This window comes from Brachyhypopomus gauderio, chromosome 19 (genome assembly GCF_052324685.1).
Source record: "Brachyhypopomus gauderio isolate BG-103 chromosome 19, BGAUD_0.2, whole genome shotgun sequence".
Lineage (NCBI taxonomy): Eukaryota > Metazoa > Chordata > Actinopteri > Gymnotiformes > Hypopomidae > Brachyhypopomus > Brachyhypopomus gauderio.
Genome location: NC_135229.1, coordinates 10,679,503 through 10,694,884, shown reverse-complemented (window position 1 = coordinate 10,694,884; position 15,382 = coordinate 10,679,503). Strand labels below are relative to the sequence as shown.

At 48.1% G+C, this 15,382-nt stretch overlaps 1 protein-coding gene across 3 annotated transcripts in view; it reads right to left on the bottom strand.

The window, feature by feature from the left end:
- rsrc1 (arginine/serine-rich coiled-coil 1) overlaps window positions 1-12,847 on the bottom strand; it is a 119,633-nt gene extending 106,786 nt beyond the window's left edge. Inside the window, exons 1-3 of one of the 3 annotated variants that reach the window (XM_076981005.1) lie at window positions 12,697-12,847; window positions 11,986-12,180; window positions 9,163-9,282 (exon numbers count right to left, since the gene is read on the bottom strand). In XM_076981005.1, coding sequence (XP_076837120.1) covers window positions 9,163-9,282; window positions 11,986-12,167 — 302 coding nt within the window. In that variant the 5' untranslated portion in view covers window positions 12,168-12,180; window positions 12,697-12,847. Of the gene's footprint in view, window positions 1-9,162; window positions 9,283-11,985; window positions 12,181-12,386; window positions 12,570-12,696 lie in introns of those variants that run through there. The other 2 variants (XM_076981007.1, XM_076981006.1) reach the window with 2 other exon arrangements.
- Window positions 12,848-15,382: the final 2,535 nt, after the last annotated feature.

Genomic DNA, 15,382 nt, shown 5'->3' with positions numbered 1-15,382 from the left:
GAGACAGTGTTGGGCACAGACAGGGCTCTGTCTAAGAGAGACAGTGTTGGGCACAGACAGGGCTCTGTCTAAGAGAGACAGTGTTGGGCACAGACGGGGCTCTGTCCAAGAGAGACAGTGTTGGGCACAGACGGGGCTCTGTCTAAGAGAGACAGTGTTGGACACAGACAAGGCTCTGTCTAAGAGAGACAGTGTTGGGCACAGACGGGGCTCTGTCTAAGAGAGACAGTGTTGGGCACACACAGGGCTCTGTCTAAGAGAAAGTGTTGGGCACACACAGGGCTCTGTCTAAGACAGTGTTGGGCACACACAGGGCTCTGTCTAAGAGACAGTGTTGGGCACTGACAGGACTCTGTCTAAGAGACAGTGTTGGGCACTGACAGGACTCTGTCTAAGAGACAGTGTTGGGCACTGACAGGACTCTGTCTAAGAGACAGTGTTGGGCACTGACAGGACTCTGTCTAAGAGACAGTGTTGGGCACAGACGGGGCTCTGTTTAAGAGACAGTGTTTGGCACAGACGGGGCTCTGTCTAAGAGAGACAGTGTTGGGCACAGACGGGGCTCTGTCCAAGAGAGACAGTGTTGGGCACAGACGGGGCTCTGTCCAAGAGAGACAGTGTTGGGCACTGACAGGACTCTGTCTAAGAGACAGTGTTGGGCACAGACGGGGCTCTGTTTAAGAGACAGTGTTGGGCACAGACGGGGCTCTGTCCAAGAGAGACAGTGTTGGGCACAGACGGGGCTCTGTCCAAGAGAGACAGTGTTGGGCACAGACGGGGCTCTGTCCAAGAGAGACAGTGTTGGGCACAGACGGGGCTCTGTCCAAGAGAGACAGTGTTGGGCACAGACAGGGCTCTGTCTAAGAGAGACAGTGTTGGGCACAGACAGGGCTCTGTCCAAGAGAGACAGTGTTGGGCACAGACGGGGCTCTGTCTAAGAGAGACAGTGTTGGGCACAGACGGGGCTCTGTCTAAGAGAGACAGTGTTGGGCACAGACAGGGCTCTGTCTAAGAGAGACAGTGTTGGGCACAGACAGGGCTCTGTCTAAGAGAGACAGTGTTGGGCACAGACAGGGCTCTGTCTAAGAGAGACAGTGTTGGGCACAGACAGGGCTCTGTCTAAGAGAGACAGTGTTGGGCACACACAGGGCTCTGTCTAAGAGAGACAGTGTTGGGCACACACAGGGCTCTGTCTAAGAGAGACAGTGTTGGGCACACACAGGGCTCTGTCTAAGAGAGAGTGTTGGGCACAGACAGGGCTCTGTCTAAGAGAGACAGTGTTGGGCACAGACAGGGCTCTGTCTAAGAGAGACAGTGTTGGGCACAGACAGGGCTCTGTCTAAGAGAGTCAGTGTTGGGCACAGACAGGGCTCTGTCTAAGAGAGTCAGTGTTGGGCACAGACAGGGCTCTGTCCAAGAGAGTCAGTGTTGGGCACAGACAGGGCTCTGTCCAAGAGAGTCAGTGTTGGGCACAGACGGGGCTCTGTCCAAGAGAGTCAGTGTTGGGCACAGACGGGGCTCTGTCCAAGAGAGACAGTGTTGGGCACAGACGGGGCTCTGTCCAAGAGAGACAGTGTTGGGCACAGACAGGGCTCTGTCTAAGAGAGACAGTGTTGGGCACAGACAGGGCTCTGTCTAAGAGAGACAGTGTTGGGCACAGACAGGGCTCTGTCTAAGAGAGACAGTGTTGGGCACAGACAGGGCTCTGTCTAAGAGACAGTGTTGGGCACAGACAAGGCTCTGTCTAAGAGAGACAGTGTTGGACACAGACAAGGCTCTGTCTAAGAGAGACAGTGTTGGGCACTGACAGGACTCTGTCTAAGAGAGACAGTGTTGGGCACTGACAGGACTCTGTCTAAGAGAGACAGTGTTGGGCACAGACGGGGCTCTGTTTAAGAGACAGTGTTTGGCACAGACAGGGCTCTGTCTAAGAGAGACAGTGTTGGGCACAGACAGGGCTCTGTCTAAGAGAGACAGTGTTGGGCACAGACAGGGCTCTGTCTAAGAGAGACAGTGTTGGGCACAGACAGGGCTCTGTCTAAGAGAGACAGTGTTGGGCACAGACAGGGCTCTGTCTAAGAGAGACAGTGTTGGGCACAGACAGGGCTCTGTCTAAGAGAGACAGTGTTGGGCACACACAGGGCTCTGTCTAAGAGAGAGTGTTGGGCACACACAGGGCTCTGTCTAAGAGAGAGTGTTGGGCACACACAGGGCTCTGTCTAAGACAGTGTTGGGCACAGACAGGGCTCTGTCTAAGAGACAGTGTTGGGCACAGACAGGGCTCTGTCTAAGAGAGACAGTGTTGGGCACAGACAGGGCTCTGTCTAAGAGAGACAGTGTTGGGCACAGACAGGGCTCTGTCTAAGAGAGTCAGTGTTGGGCACAGACGGGGCTCTGTCTAAGAGAGACAGTGTTGGGCACAGACAGGGCTCTGTCTAAGAGAGACAGTGTTGGGCACAGTGTCGTTCTGTCTCACCAAATTCACCTCATTGTGTGTCATGATTCACGCTTTAAAATAATAAAGTAAAAGTTTGTGTGATCAATAGCACATTTTAATGAACACATTTACAAAACGCCTGTGTAACTCCTCCAGGTTCGTGGCCGCTCACAGGGTCAGCTGGGGTCCGTCTCTCAGACGAGTGCTCGCGGGGGACGCTCGCTGTGTCCAGACCCCCGGGGGTGTGCGTCCTCTCCCGGGATGGCGGGTCGCCCGGAACGACCTCCCCCCCCCCACCCCCGCACGGCAGCACCGAGCACTGCCTCTCAGCGTCGTCGCGGCGACCACGCTCGGGGCCCGCCAATTAGAAATAATTAGGCAGTCGCAGCGGTGGCGAGTCGTTTTAAGTAGATATATAACGGCGTGCCGATGCTGATTAGCCAGCGAGCGTCGCGCAGAGCTCAAACGGACGGCGAATAATTACGGCGCCGAGCACAAAGCCGCCGTGTAGCTCTGTACTTCACCTTAATACGTTTCAAAACTCCACTTCATTACTGCCCCTAATTAATCCGCCATTAATTGCAGGAAGGGCCGAGTTTACCTCACTTCGTTTCTAATTATCATCTTATAAATAGTTATGGTTCTAATTAATGTGTTCATTAGGCGGGATATTTTCTCTCAAAGCGGCGCTCCGAGCCAAAAGGTTCGGCGAGCTCCCTCAGAAGACCGGGCCGGCAGAAGGTGAGGCCGTTCTGGCAGCGCCGGCTTTTATTTTACTACATTCAACCTCCTAATTGGCGTTTAAAACCCGATTTGGAAGAACTTCAAGAAGGGCTTAAATGGGGGGAGGGCAGAGGAGGAAGGAGAGAAATTCATTTTGTATTCGTATTCCAATAGCTGGAGCTTGAAACGGGAGCGTGTCACCAAACGCAACTTTGAATGATGAAATAAACGGAGCTAATTGTGAATTAGCAGCCAGCTACGTCTACCGGTGGGAGCTCGAGGGACAAGCGGACTCCCGACAGCACAGATCGCAGATGAGGCGAAATCATCCTTTCAAAAGCTCCTAAATGACGTCTAAAATCTCTGGTAAATTTGACGATCGCGGAGGCACCCCACAGCAGGCGGAGAAGGAGTCTGGAGCCGCACGGAGGCATTCCTGCACGGCATGAAAGACTCACAGAGAAAGAAAAAACCCCGCCACCCTTAATATTTAGTGCACATCGCCATCGGGCTGCTAACGAGCCCGGCATGGGGGTCTGGTTTCCTGGGTTTAGATTGGCAGGTTTGCCTTGGACCAATCAGACGTCGTCTTTTACTCGGCGAGGCGGCCTGCTCGTGCGGCGGGCCTGGAGCTGCACGTGGTCCCGAACGGTGGCGTTTCCTCCCTCCACGTTTACGTACTTAGCGGACAACGCGGACACGGAGGCTGGCAGGAGAGCGGAGCTAACCCCATCCCACTACCAGGAATAATCCAGGAATAATCCAGGAGTCCAGTTACAGAATTAATCACTGCCCAGATCACACAGCCAAACGGTTTATAAGTACGCACATGCTTAAGTGTGTGTGTGTGTGCTAGTGTGTTTGTACTATTGTCCATTATCTGCATTGATTAACACAGCATGGTGTTCATGGTATTTGTGTATGCAGGAGTTTGTATGTTTGCCTGAATTAATTTAACCCCCACCCACCCCCACCCTCTCCCACAAAGCCCCTCAGAAGTGCCCTGAGGGGTTGAGGGTAAGAGAAAGTGCCGGGCGGAGGGGAGGGGGGTTGTTTTGGCAGGTAGGGGGAGCTGTGCTTGCGGCTAGCCGGGGATAAAAGCCCCGCGTCGTGTCTCTCACTTACGCGTCTCTTTGGTAAATAAAGGTTCCTGACAACAAAGGCCAGTCACGTTTGACTACCGTGTTTAGTGAAGGAGACAAAGACACACAACAACACATGAGGCACCACTGCACTCTGGATGTGATGAAGGAGGAGAGAGAGAGAGATAAAGAGAAGGGGAAAGAAAGAGTGTCGTCTCAGATCAGGGCAGAATAAAGAACTCGAATGCGGCCCGACAGTGGGCCCGACACTGGGACAGCAGGACAGTGGGAGAGACAGCAGGACAGACAGTGGGACAGTGAACCCAACACTGGGACAGCAGGACAGTGGGAGGGACAGCAGGACAGACAGTGGGACAGTGGGCCCGACACTGGGACAGCAGGACAGTGGGAGGGACAGCAGGACAGACAGTGGGACAGTGGGCCCGACACTGGGACAGCAGGACAGTGGGAGGGACAGCAGGACAGACAGTGGGACAGTGAACCCAACACTGGGAGAGCAGGACAGTGGGAGGGACAGCAGGACAGACAGTGGGACAGACACTGGGACAGCAGGACAGTGGGAGAGACAGCAGGACAGACAGTGGGACAGTGAACCCAACACTGGGAGAGCAGGACAGTGGGAGGGACAGCAGGACAGACAGTGGGACAGTGGGCCCGACACTGGGACAGCAGGACAGTGGGAGGGACAGCAGGACAGACAGTGGGACAGTGAGCCCAACATTGGGACAGCAGGACAGTGGGCCAGACAGCAAGACAGTGGAAAGGACAGCGGGAAAGCGGGACAGTGGGTCCGACTGCGGTGCGGTCTTCTTGGGCTGGTGCGGTGCTGGAGGACACCAGGACTCTTTCCCAACATCAGCAGAGCCCAACTGACAAAGGGGCGGAGCCAGGACTTGTGTCTGCTGTCCCAAAAGTACAGAGGTGCCGGAGATGAGAAAAATAGGATCCTTTCTTTGTTCAGACAGACAACAGATAACCAGATTTGTCTTCCACTGGGACACTCCCAACAGGATGCAGGAAGGAGGAGTTATAACGAGGTAGAAGAGAACAGCACTGCGGCACGATGATGAAGGTCTGGTTCCAGGTTGCAGTTTTCATGTAATGTTTCTGATCAGTTCATCCAACACTCTACATGAGCGACAGGTAGGACAGCAGACAGGTAGGACAGCAGACAGGTAGGACAGCAGACAGGTAGGACAGCAGACAGGTAGGACAGAAACTTGTTTGAGAGACAAACAGAAATGAAAGTGAGCACCGTGTACCTTGTTCATCTACGTTCCTGAACATGTTGAGCAGATCTCGGCACTTAAAAGACCATTTTTAGCTCACCTCTAAAAAATGTTAATAGGGTTCCTTCCATGTCAGGGAAGGGAAATGACATTTCTACACAGTGCTGTGTTTAATATCCTCCTAGCCAATCAGAGAGGGAGCTGAAGAACCTGTTCTACCCTCTCCCCACGATCTTTGAGCTCATGCTGTTGGGAGCGCTCACCCTATTCGCTGGGTGTCTGGCCTCAGATGTGTGCGCAATCCCCCAAACGCCGTTTTAAAATTGAAATATCAAAACACTCAGTAGCTCTAAACAAACACAGACTCCCATGGTGCACGAGCGCTGGCCCAGTGCCCATGGGTAACGCGGGCGAAGAACATCCCACCGCGTTCACGCACAGCTCCCCAAAGCGCCGCTCTACCCAACACAACCGCACACACACCCGCACCGCTGCCCGCACCCCTGTTTCAGCCTCCATCGGTTCACAGTGAAAGGAGCAAACCTCAAAAGGTTCCTCACCCAGATGTGTGTCTACGTGCTTTACGCACCTGCGCTCGGGGTCAGTGGGGTTAGCGACTCGACGGTAAAAGAGTGACATCTGAAACAACCAATGACTAGCTCTTTGCCGTCTGTGCAACCAATGACTGGCTCTCTGCAGATTAAACAAAAAAGTGGTTTTGCTCCAGAGGTTAAATAACCTCTGATATTTCCAGCACTACAATAAAAACGTGCTTTTTTGACTTTTTTATATTACAATCTGCAGGCAAACACCTGAACCAAATGGGGCTCTGTTTCCATGCTGTTTACGTCCTGCCTGTAATTGGCCAAGACACTGTTGTGCTCTAAACACACAGGGAGACCAGGTCCCACCAACACCAACAGCTGATCAAAGCAAGCAAGCCCACGTGTAATTACCTGTCAGGTGTTTCAGTTCGGCGGGGGAGGGGGCGTGGCTTACCAGCCTTAACAGGCATTCTCTCTGCTCATCTCATTTTCTGAGTTGGAAAAAAACAGCCTATAACAGACCATTATTCTAATTCGGGTTGTTTATTTATTTATTTAGATTTACATATAAGGGTCAGGGGGAAAAAACAGCCTGTAACAGACCATTATTCTAATTCGAGTTGTTTATTTATTAATTTATATTTACACAGAAGGGCCAGAGGGAAAAACAGCCTAAAACAGAGATTTATTCTGATTTGGCTGTTTATTTATTTATATTTACACACAAGGGCCAAGGAAAGTAATTTCCAGTACTCACCCTCGTCTTTTCTCCGGCGGGGTTCGAATGTTTCACATATTCTTCTTATTCCTCTGAATCTTATCCACTCCAAACGGAGATATTTCTGCAGCCCTCTCATATTCTCACACAGTGCTTGATCATATCGTGTCAGCGTATCAATCACAGTGAGCTGTCCACTCAATCCTTCCCTGATTTATCAGACCGCCTTCTCCCGCCACTCTGCAAGTCGACCCGAACTGTTTTAACACGACAGTGACGGATAGTGGGCCGGGTCAGACCGGGCCCACCTGTTCCCTATAGCCCCCCACTACATACCCTCCAACCCAACACAACTACGGCATTAAACACAACTACAACATTAAACACAACTACGCCATTAAACACAACTACACCATTAAACACATCTAAGGGCTTAAATACAACTACGCCATTAAATACAACTACGCCATTAATCACATCTAAGGGCTTAAATACAACTACGCCATTAAATACAACTACGCCATTAATCAGATCTAAGGGCTTAAATACAACTACGGCATTAAACACAACTACGCCATTAATCACATCTAAGGGCTTAAATACAACTACGGCATTAAACACAACTACGGCATTAAACACAACTACGGCATTAAACACAACTACGCCATTAATCACATCTAAGGGCTTAAATACAACTACGACATTAAACACAACTACGGCATTAAACACAACTACGGCATTAAACACAACTATGCCATTAAACACAACTATGCCATTAAACACATCTAAGGACTTAAATACAACTACGCCATTAAACACAACTACGGGCTTTAGGATTCTGCTGGGTATTTAGGCTGCAGTCTCTGTCCACTGGTGCATGACAACAGTTTAAAACAGATGATGGGAGTTTGATTCCTCAGAAGATTTCAGGTCAGTTATCAGGGTTACGTATTCTCTGTAGGATTTAAATCAAGTCCTAAATTCATGTCTCATCTTGATCTATCAAAGTATACAGAAAAGTGCAAAGTGGCAAGGAGCCAATAGAGTGATGTATGGTAGGGTGGGGTCTATGAGCACAGGGTGCAGATTCAGTAAGATCACTGGAGACCTCACTAAAGCCCTGGACGGGTCCTGATACTGATACCGATCACACACACCTCCGCATGGCTGGGTCAGAATACGCAAACATTAAAACGGCCTCCTCACAAACCATCTGGACAGATCAGTGATATCTCCGATCCCAACAGCCCACAGAACCGTATCTATACAACTGGACCAGCAGAAGCGTGTGGTGTGAAAACGGTCCTTAATCCTCTGCGTACGAGCGCGTGAAGACATTTCCGTGACATTTCTCCTCCTTCCCTGTCTATTGGCCGATAGAGGAATATATATTATCAGTTCCGCCCTATAGTTCTGAAGTGTCCAATCACCATGCTCTTTGCCACTTCATTTAAATTAAATTTGCAATGCTAACGATGTGCACACAATCAATCTTCCAGCGGTGTGTGCACGTAGGGAAGAACAAAAAACAAACATTTCAATAAACAGCGGAGAGATAATTAGGTTTTAATTGCATTAATTAAACAGTATAAGTGGGCCTTTTAGTCTTGGTGACTGAAGGGGAACCCTCTGACCCAGCGGTGCTTGGGCCCGAGCTTAATTAATAGAGACTATAATAATCATCCTAACGTACACTAATAACGACCGCACCAGTGAGGAAGAGTGGGCGGAGCCAAGCCCTGGCAGGAGAGGCGGCCTCGTTAAACAAAAACTCCTTAATGGCCGGTGGTCACCAGCTAATTAACCGAGTAAGCAAATAAACAAGGGCATGCCTGGAGCATAGGGGAGGAGTCTCTGACCCACGCCATGGCAACGGGCTGCATGTCTTCTTCATGATAGGAGTGTTCTGGTGGTTTACTATTAACTGGACCATCTTGATGAATGAGAATTCATAAATACCTGTATTTACAGAACTGGACTTTCTTTGCTAATGTGTAGTGCAGATAGCATATGTGGTCGGTGTTGGGACTTTCAGCTTCAGTGCGTTAATGATTGTATTAATGATGTAACTGCTAAACACACAGCCTTTAACGATGTAACTTAATACTGTAACTGTTAATGATGCAACTGCTAATGATGCTGCAATTAATGGTGTAACAGCCGGGAGACTATGACAAAGCACGCTGAAAGATGTTGGCCACCAAATCAGGCGCTTTGGTTCAACCTTTCCTCAAGGCCAAATAATACAGGGCCTTGTGATCTTTTCCTCATTTTGTAATGTCCAGTAGTAACAGAGCTCAGTCGCTCGGTCATTTAAGTGATCTCGACCTGAGATCATGCACTAAAATAGCACATGCCAAGGTCCTTCAAAAACTGCTGCCTGGTGTTGGTAGGCGTGGCTCTTTACCTCTTATGGCTGCGGGAGCGAGACCTCCGGGATCTGTAGCTCCGCCCCTTGTCAGTGCTGCGGCTCCGCCTCCTGTGGCTGGAGCCTCTGGAGGAGCTGCTGCTTGAATGACGCCTGCGTCTGGAAGAGGAGGAGCCAAAATTACATCATCCTCAAAGACACACACACACACACGTGGGAATTGCCTCAGACACACACACACACACACACACTCATAGGTGTCGCATCTCACAAACACACACATATTCACACATCTCATACACACAAACTATTTTCTTACCCCCCCCCCCGTGAAAATTGATATCTGCCATTTGTTTTTCTACTTTTATTTGGAAGTTTTTAGCACAGAATCCTCTAGAATGAAAACACAACCAGTGCATTTGTGTGCACACGCATATATGAAATGAAACTTATACAACGTTATTAATTAATAAATAAATATTTCCAATGCCTAAGTATAGCTGAGCTGATCAGACACGGCTAGTCGAGCACAGAGGCTGGAGGCCTGGTCCAACACGCACGTCCAAGCAGGGCCGGAGTGGGACACTTTTTCAGCCCGGGAGTTTCATGCCCAAATCCGGCCCAAAATTATTTTCCCCTCCCAATCGGCCCAAACTAGAGATTGACATGAGCCGGCCCATCGGGAATCCTCCCGAATCTCCCGATTAGCCACTCCGGCTCTGCGTCCAAGTTCACTTGTGAAGATCAGAAATAAAGAGCACATCAAACGGTGGCGTGGGCGGGTGATGTGAGGTCGTGAGCAGAGGTCAATCCCCCGACTCTGAGTCCATCAGCAGGGCTGATCTAAGTCCATCAGCAGGGATGAGTCACTGCGCTGTGTTTAGAAAGGCTGACCTCACTCTTAAGGCAAAGCTAAACAACCCACTCCATTACTCTCTATTATTTCCACTAATGAACTCCTTCTCTCCCTCCTTCTCTCCCTCCGTCTCCCTCATCCTCCTACTCTCCCTCTCGCTCACCCTACTTCTCTCCCCTTCTCACTCCATCTCTCCCTCCTTCTCTATCATTTTCTCCCTCCCTCCTACTCACTATCCTTCTCTCCCTTCCTCTCTCACCCCACTTCTCCCCTTCTCCCTCCTTCTCTCCCTCCCTCACTCTCTCCTTCTCTACCTTCATCTCTCCTTCACTCCCTCCCTCTCTCCCCTCCTTCTCTCTCTCCACCACAACAGTCTCCTTCGTCTTTCCCCTCATCTCTTTCCTCTTTCTTTGCACCAAGTACACACGCCATCCGTTCTCCCGTTGCACATGAATAAATAACAGTGTTTATCTTAAATGTTTTTTTAATCACACTTTGGTTTATTAAATTCCCTCATCTGGGTCTGCACCAGACCAGCGGAGAGGGTCGTCGGGTGGAGGCGGGGAGGCCGTGCTGGCCCGGGGTGGGCGGATGCCGGCCGAGCTTTAGGGGGGTTTCCCCCCGTTCGTCTCCTCCGCTCCGTTCGAAGGAGCCCAGCGTCTGGGAGGGCTAGCGCGTCCAGGGGGCGTCAGGAAGCATCTCACTCACAGACAGTGTGAGGAGCGTTCACTAATGGGGGAAAAGGCTTCTCTGTTAGCGCTGGTGCTGGGGGCTTCACCGCAGACGTGCGCTCAGGGCTGAAGAGCAGATACAGCTCTGTGGGGACCCAGGCGAGATGGAGCTGGCGGAGCTCAGGGAAGGGAACCACTACAAACACTGTAAACAAACACTCCACTATCAAAACACATTTGTAAAACATGCCATTTCAGACTTAGGTCTGTGTTATTGTGTCAGAACACCAGCCCCAAGATATCTCTCTCTCTTTCTCACACACACACAGTAAACACACACTAACTTCACAAGCTTATGATTAATTCACAAGACAGGACAAGCACTTCACTTTAAACATTTCCATATGTAGCATATCAGGATCTAGTGAAGCAATCAACATTAACTCAGGAGGATCATGTCTGCACCCTAGAGTGGGAACTTCTACAAGACTGTGGGGGCGGAGCTTAAATTACATTTACTTTTCTTCCTGTTCCTTTATTGGGTCTTGCACAGATACAGAAGTGTTAGAAGTATCCAAAAGAGCACCGATATCTTCACCACCAGGGGAAACATCCAGCGTACATCTCAGAAGCAAACTGAGGCAGCTCAGAACAGAAGAATCATGTTGAGGAACATGAGAGCTCAAACCTCAACCGAGGGAGTTCTAACCTCAGCCAGCCAAACATTTTGTGCCCAGAAATATTTAGTCTAGGATCATTAATAATGTTCTCATATCACACAAGATGGCCACTTGTGCCAGGCTGCCTGTGATCTGGCGTTGGCTATGTGCTCTCAGGACAGATGTTCCTGCCCAGAACCAGAAACCTGCTCTGATATATTCAACATTCTTCAGCCATTAACAGATTACATCTCAAACCTGAGCTCATCTCCATCAAAGGTTCCTCCATTACTAAATGAACTACATTTTGGTGGGGATAAAAAACTACAATCCTTAAGAGACGTAGCGAACAAGAGATGTAGCTAACTAACTTAGCGCTAATCTGTTGGTGCCACTACTGTTATCTTGAAGTTAAACCAAGTCTATTGTCCATCTGCTTTTATGGGTTTGTTTTAACTGGTCGGTTTGTGTAAGGCTGAAGAACAAGTTCAGGGCCGGTGTGATGGCTCCACCAGTCCGTGCTGCGTGGAGAACCTGAGAACTGAGGAACCAGGTGTGTGCTCCACACAGATGGACTACAGCCCTTCATGGCTCTCCTTATGAAGTGGATAAGACAAGACTACCGTAACATGTGTCAAGAAGCACGCCGTAGACCGAGCCTCCTAAGAAGCCCTACCTCCGGTCCCGGTCCCGGTCCCGCTCTCTGGAGCGTGTCCGACTCCGCCGGCTGGACTGCTTGCTCCGGCTGGTCACTCGGCTCTCCGAAGAACCGGATGATGAAGAGGAGGAGCGACGCCTGTGCTTCCTCCTCCGTCTACCACGGCTTTCGTCCTCGCTGTCTGAGGAGTGGCGTCCCATGTCCAACCGGCCCCTGAGCCAGAGACGGAGACACAGGAGAGGAGTAGAGCAAACCAGCCAAGCATGGGTGGGTGTGGGAGGGGAAACAGAACAGAATCTTTGCATCTATTTAAAAAGCTGTCCTGTTATCAGATCATTTAAGATTACACCTCCTTCTATTAACAGTTTACAGTTATATATATATATATATATAACACATATATATATACACATACATACAAGGTGTCAACAAACTTGGCTGCACACGTCGGTATGTCGCTTCGTCTCAGTATGAGAAAAACGTTTGAGCTTGACCAGACCACAGGAAGACTTTTAAACGTCGACAAACAGCGAAATGAACCCAATTCAACACTTTTGGTGTTAGCTGTAGGGCTAAATGTGAGCTAGCTAAGATGTGCTAACCAGCTAGCCGTGATAACCAGGCTAGCCAGCTTAGCGAGCTTTCAAGACAAGGCAGCGGGTACAGTACTTTAAATATACCAGCACATTCCCCGTCATTTGAGGTAATAAATAAGTGCGTAGCTCTTACCGTTTGTTAAATATGTAATTGGTCTTTTTGGTGTGCTAATCTCCAGAAAACTCAAACAACGGCGCCATACAACAAAACGGAAGGCATTAATAATCGATACCGAGCCCGACGAGAGATGGAAGAACACGACATCAAATTCCGAGCAATCGCTCCTCTGCTTAGCGCCTCGGTCACGTGCGCTATTCACCATATATTTACACCATATATTTACATCATATATTTACACATATCTGATCACATGTGAAGTGTTTTGGAATGAAGAAGGAAACTACAGCCCTCTCTTCAAACGTTTTTTTATTTTTGTTCCGTCAACGCTGTAATTTTAAGCCCAAATCTTAGCAAAGTGGCATATTAAAAGTAACGAAAGTACGGCATTAATACTTACAGTTTGCCGTTGTGTCCTGATCCATTAGACTAGAGGGCTTCTCTCTGACCTAGGGACCTAGAGACCTAGGGATCAAGGGATCGCCTGTAGGGCACCTTGAGCTAAAAACAGAAACTAGACCTGCTTTGGAAAATAACCTGACCTTTTCTCAATCAGCATCCCAAAATAATCAGCAGATTATTTTGAATCTGTTATTATTAAACAGATTCACTCTTCCAATCCTAAATAAAGTCATAGCAAACGCTACCTGTCATGTAAAATCACCGTGAGCATTATAATTATTTTTTATCATAATCATTTAACAAAATAATATTTATTCCGTTTGAAGTAACTTTTCCTCAGTGAGCGTGCCAAGTAAAAAAAAAAACACGTACAGAAATAACTACTGTTTTCTGCTGTTTTAAAAATATTTTCAAATAACACCGTTTCAGTTTTGACAGCCCCTGGAACAATCCACCTGTCTGCTGGCAAGGCAGAATTGTAAATCAAATGCTCACATAGGGTAATGCAAAATGAGCCCCAAACAAACCCTCGGTGTAGTCATGTTCACGCACGCGAGAGACTTGCAGGCCTAAACATTAATATGCCGGTGGCGTTGTCGGTATAACTTTTAAAAGCTTTAACGGGTAAACTGTACGAGGTTAAATTATTCCTACTTTTGGCGAATGCAAGAGGACGTCAGGAAATAGCCTAAAATAATTTACGACCGTTGTTCTGAAGACGTGATAAATATTTAATAAGGCGACTTGTTTGAAAAACGTTGGCAAATGGTATTTCATATAGATTATCAATAAGCGCCTTCAATTTTGCCTCCCCCGACATAGAATTTTTTTCTAGATTCCATATCTTGTTGTATTTTGTCTTTTTAATTTCTTCTAAATCGCTACGTCCCCAGGGGAATTTAGTTATATTAACCGAAAATTATGCATCATTTATTCATTTTCAAATACATAATAATTTAAACCATGGGCATAGTTTTCAAGACTAATTAATAACCTGGAGCGGATTCAAACCAAAGGCGTTGTTAACTAACCCAATACCTGTAAAATGGCATAAGGACCATGACTGTCTCTTTAGTCTGTATTTAACAACGCTTCAATATGTGGTGTCATTAACATGTTCTAATAAAAATGTTTGCATTAAAACCCGTAGAAGATGTTTTAAGTCTTTAGAAATTAATTGCCCTATATTATAAACAGTGAATTACAATGTTTACCGCATTACTAGTCGATTATTACTGATTCGTATACTTCTATACAGATTGCCAAAGGTTAATAAGTCGTCCCGTCCTGGGCTCTATAACGAGTTGGAATTATAACAAGGAATAGGTTATATATTTATTTTGATCGGTCAGGTGTTGCTTTTATCATTTTTGTTTAGATGATAGCATTTATAGGCCTATATCAAATCACTACAACACCGTTATCAAAATCATCAAAGGGAAAAGCAATAAAATAGACCCGCGTTAAAATGGTTATTATAACCCTTAAATGAGCTATATTGTAGTCTATTACCATGCGTGATAAATGAGCCTAAATATTGCTCACAAATGAAAAAAAAAAAAAAAAAAGTGGGTTATTTACAGTCGACTACTGAGTTAGATCAAGACGTCTAACTGCAGCAATTATGCTGTTACTGCACGTGTCACTTCCATTAAGCCGCAGCGCGCGCTAAATCCATCCAGGTCTCTTTACCTTTTCCCGCGTCTCTGTCGCGCGCTCGCGCTTTCCCCTCCCAAGATCAAAGAGTTGCTGAGGAAGCTCCTTGTCCATGTGTTCTCATCTTCACGTCGCGAGCCTGTCATTTTCAGTTTTGGCCACACCCCTGCAGAGCTCGTGCCCACATCCCTGGTGTTAAAAAAAAAAAAAAAGTAACTCATGACAATTGCAACGGATCCACGCTTAATTACATTAATTTGTTCATCTTGTCAATCTTGGATTAATGGCCAATAGCATCCTCGTGAGGATGATCTGAATCTGAGGGGTTGATAAGGTTCCCCCCCCCCCCCCCCCACACACACACACACACCCCAGCCTGTCCGTGCACGACTAAGGGTAGGGGCTCATCCCGGCTTCCTGAGGAGAGGTAATTTGCACGGATCAAGGGGCAGGCGTTGCAAAGTATAAATAGTGTGACTTCAATAGAGGATCAGCAGCAGGTCTGTAGTCTGCAACAAGAGGAATTGGCTAAGATCTTTTAGCAGCGCGCGGGCTCCAGAGTTGGCAACTGCATCCCCTCGCGCTTAGGTGGAGAAGCAGGAGCACTATTGATGTCTTATCGTAGGCTGTTGAGGAACTGAGC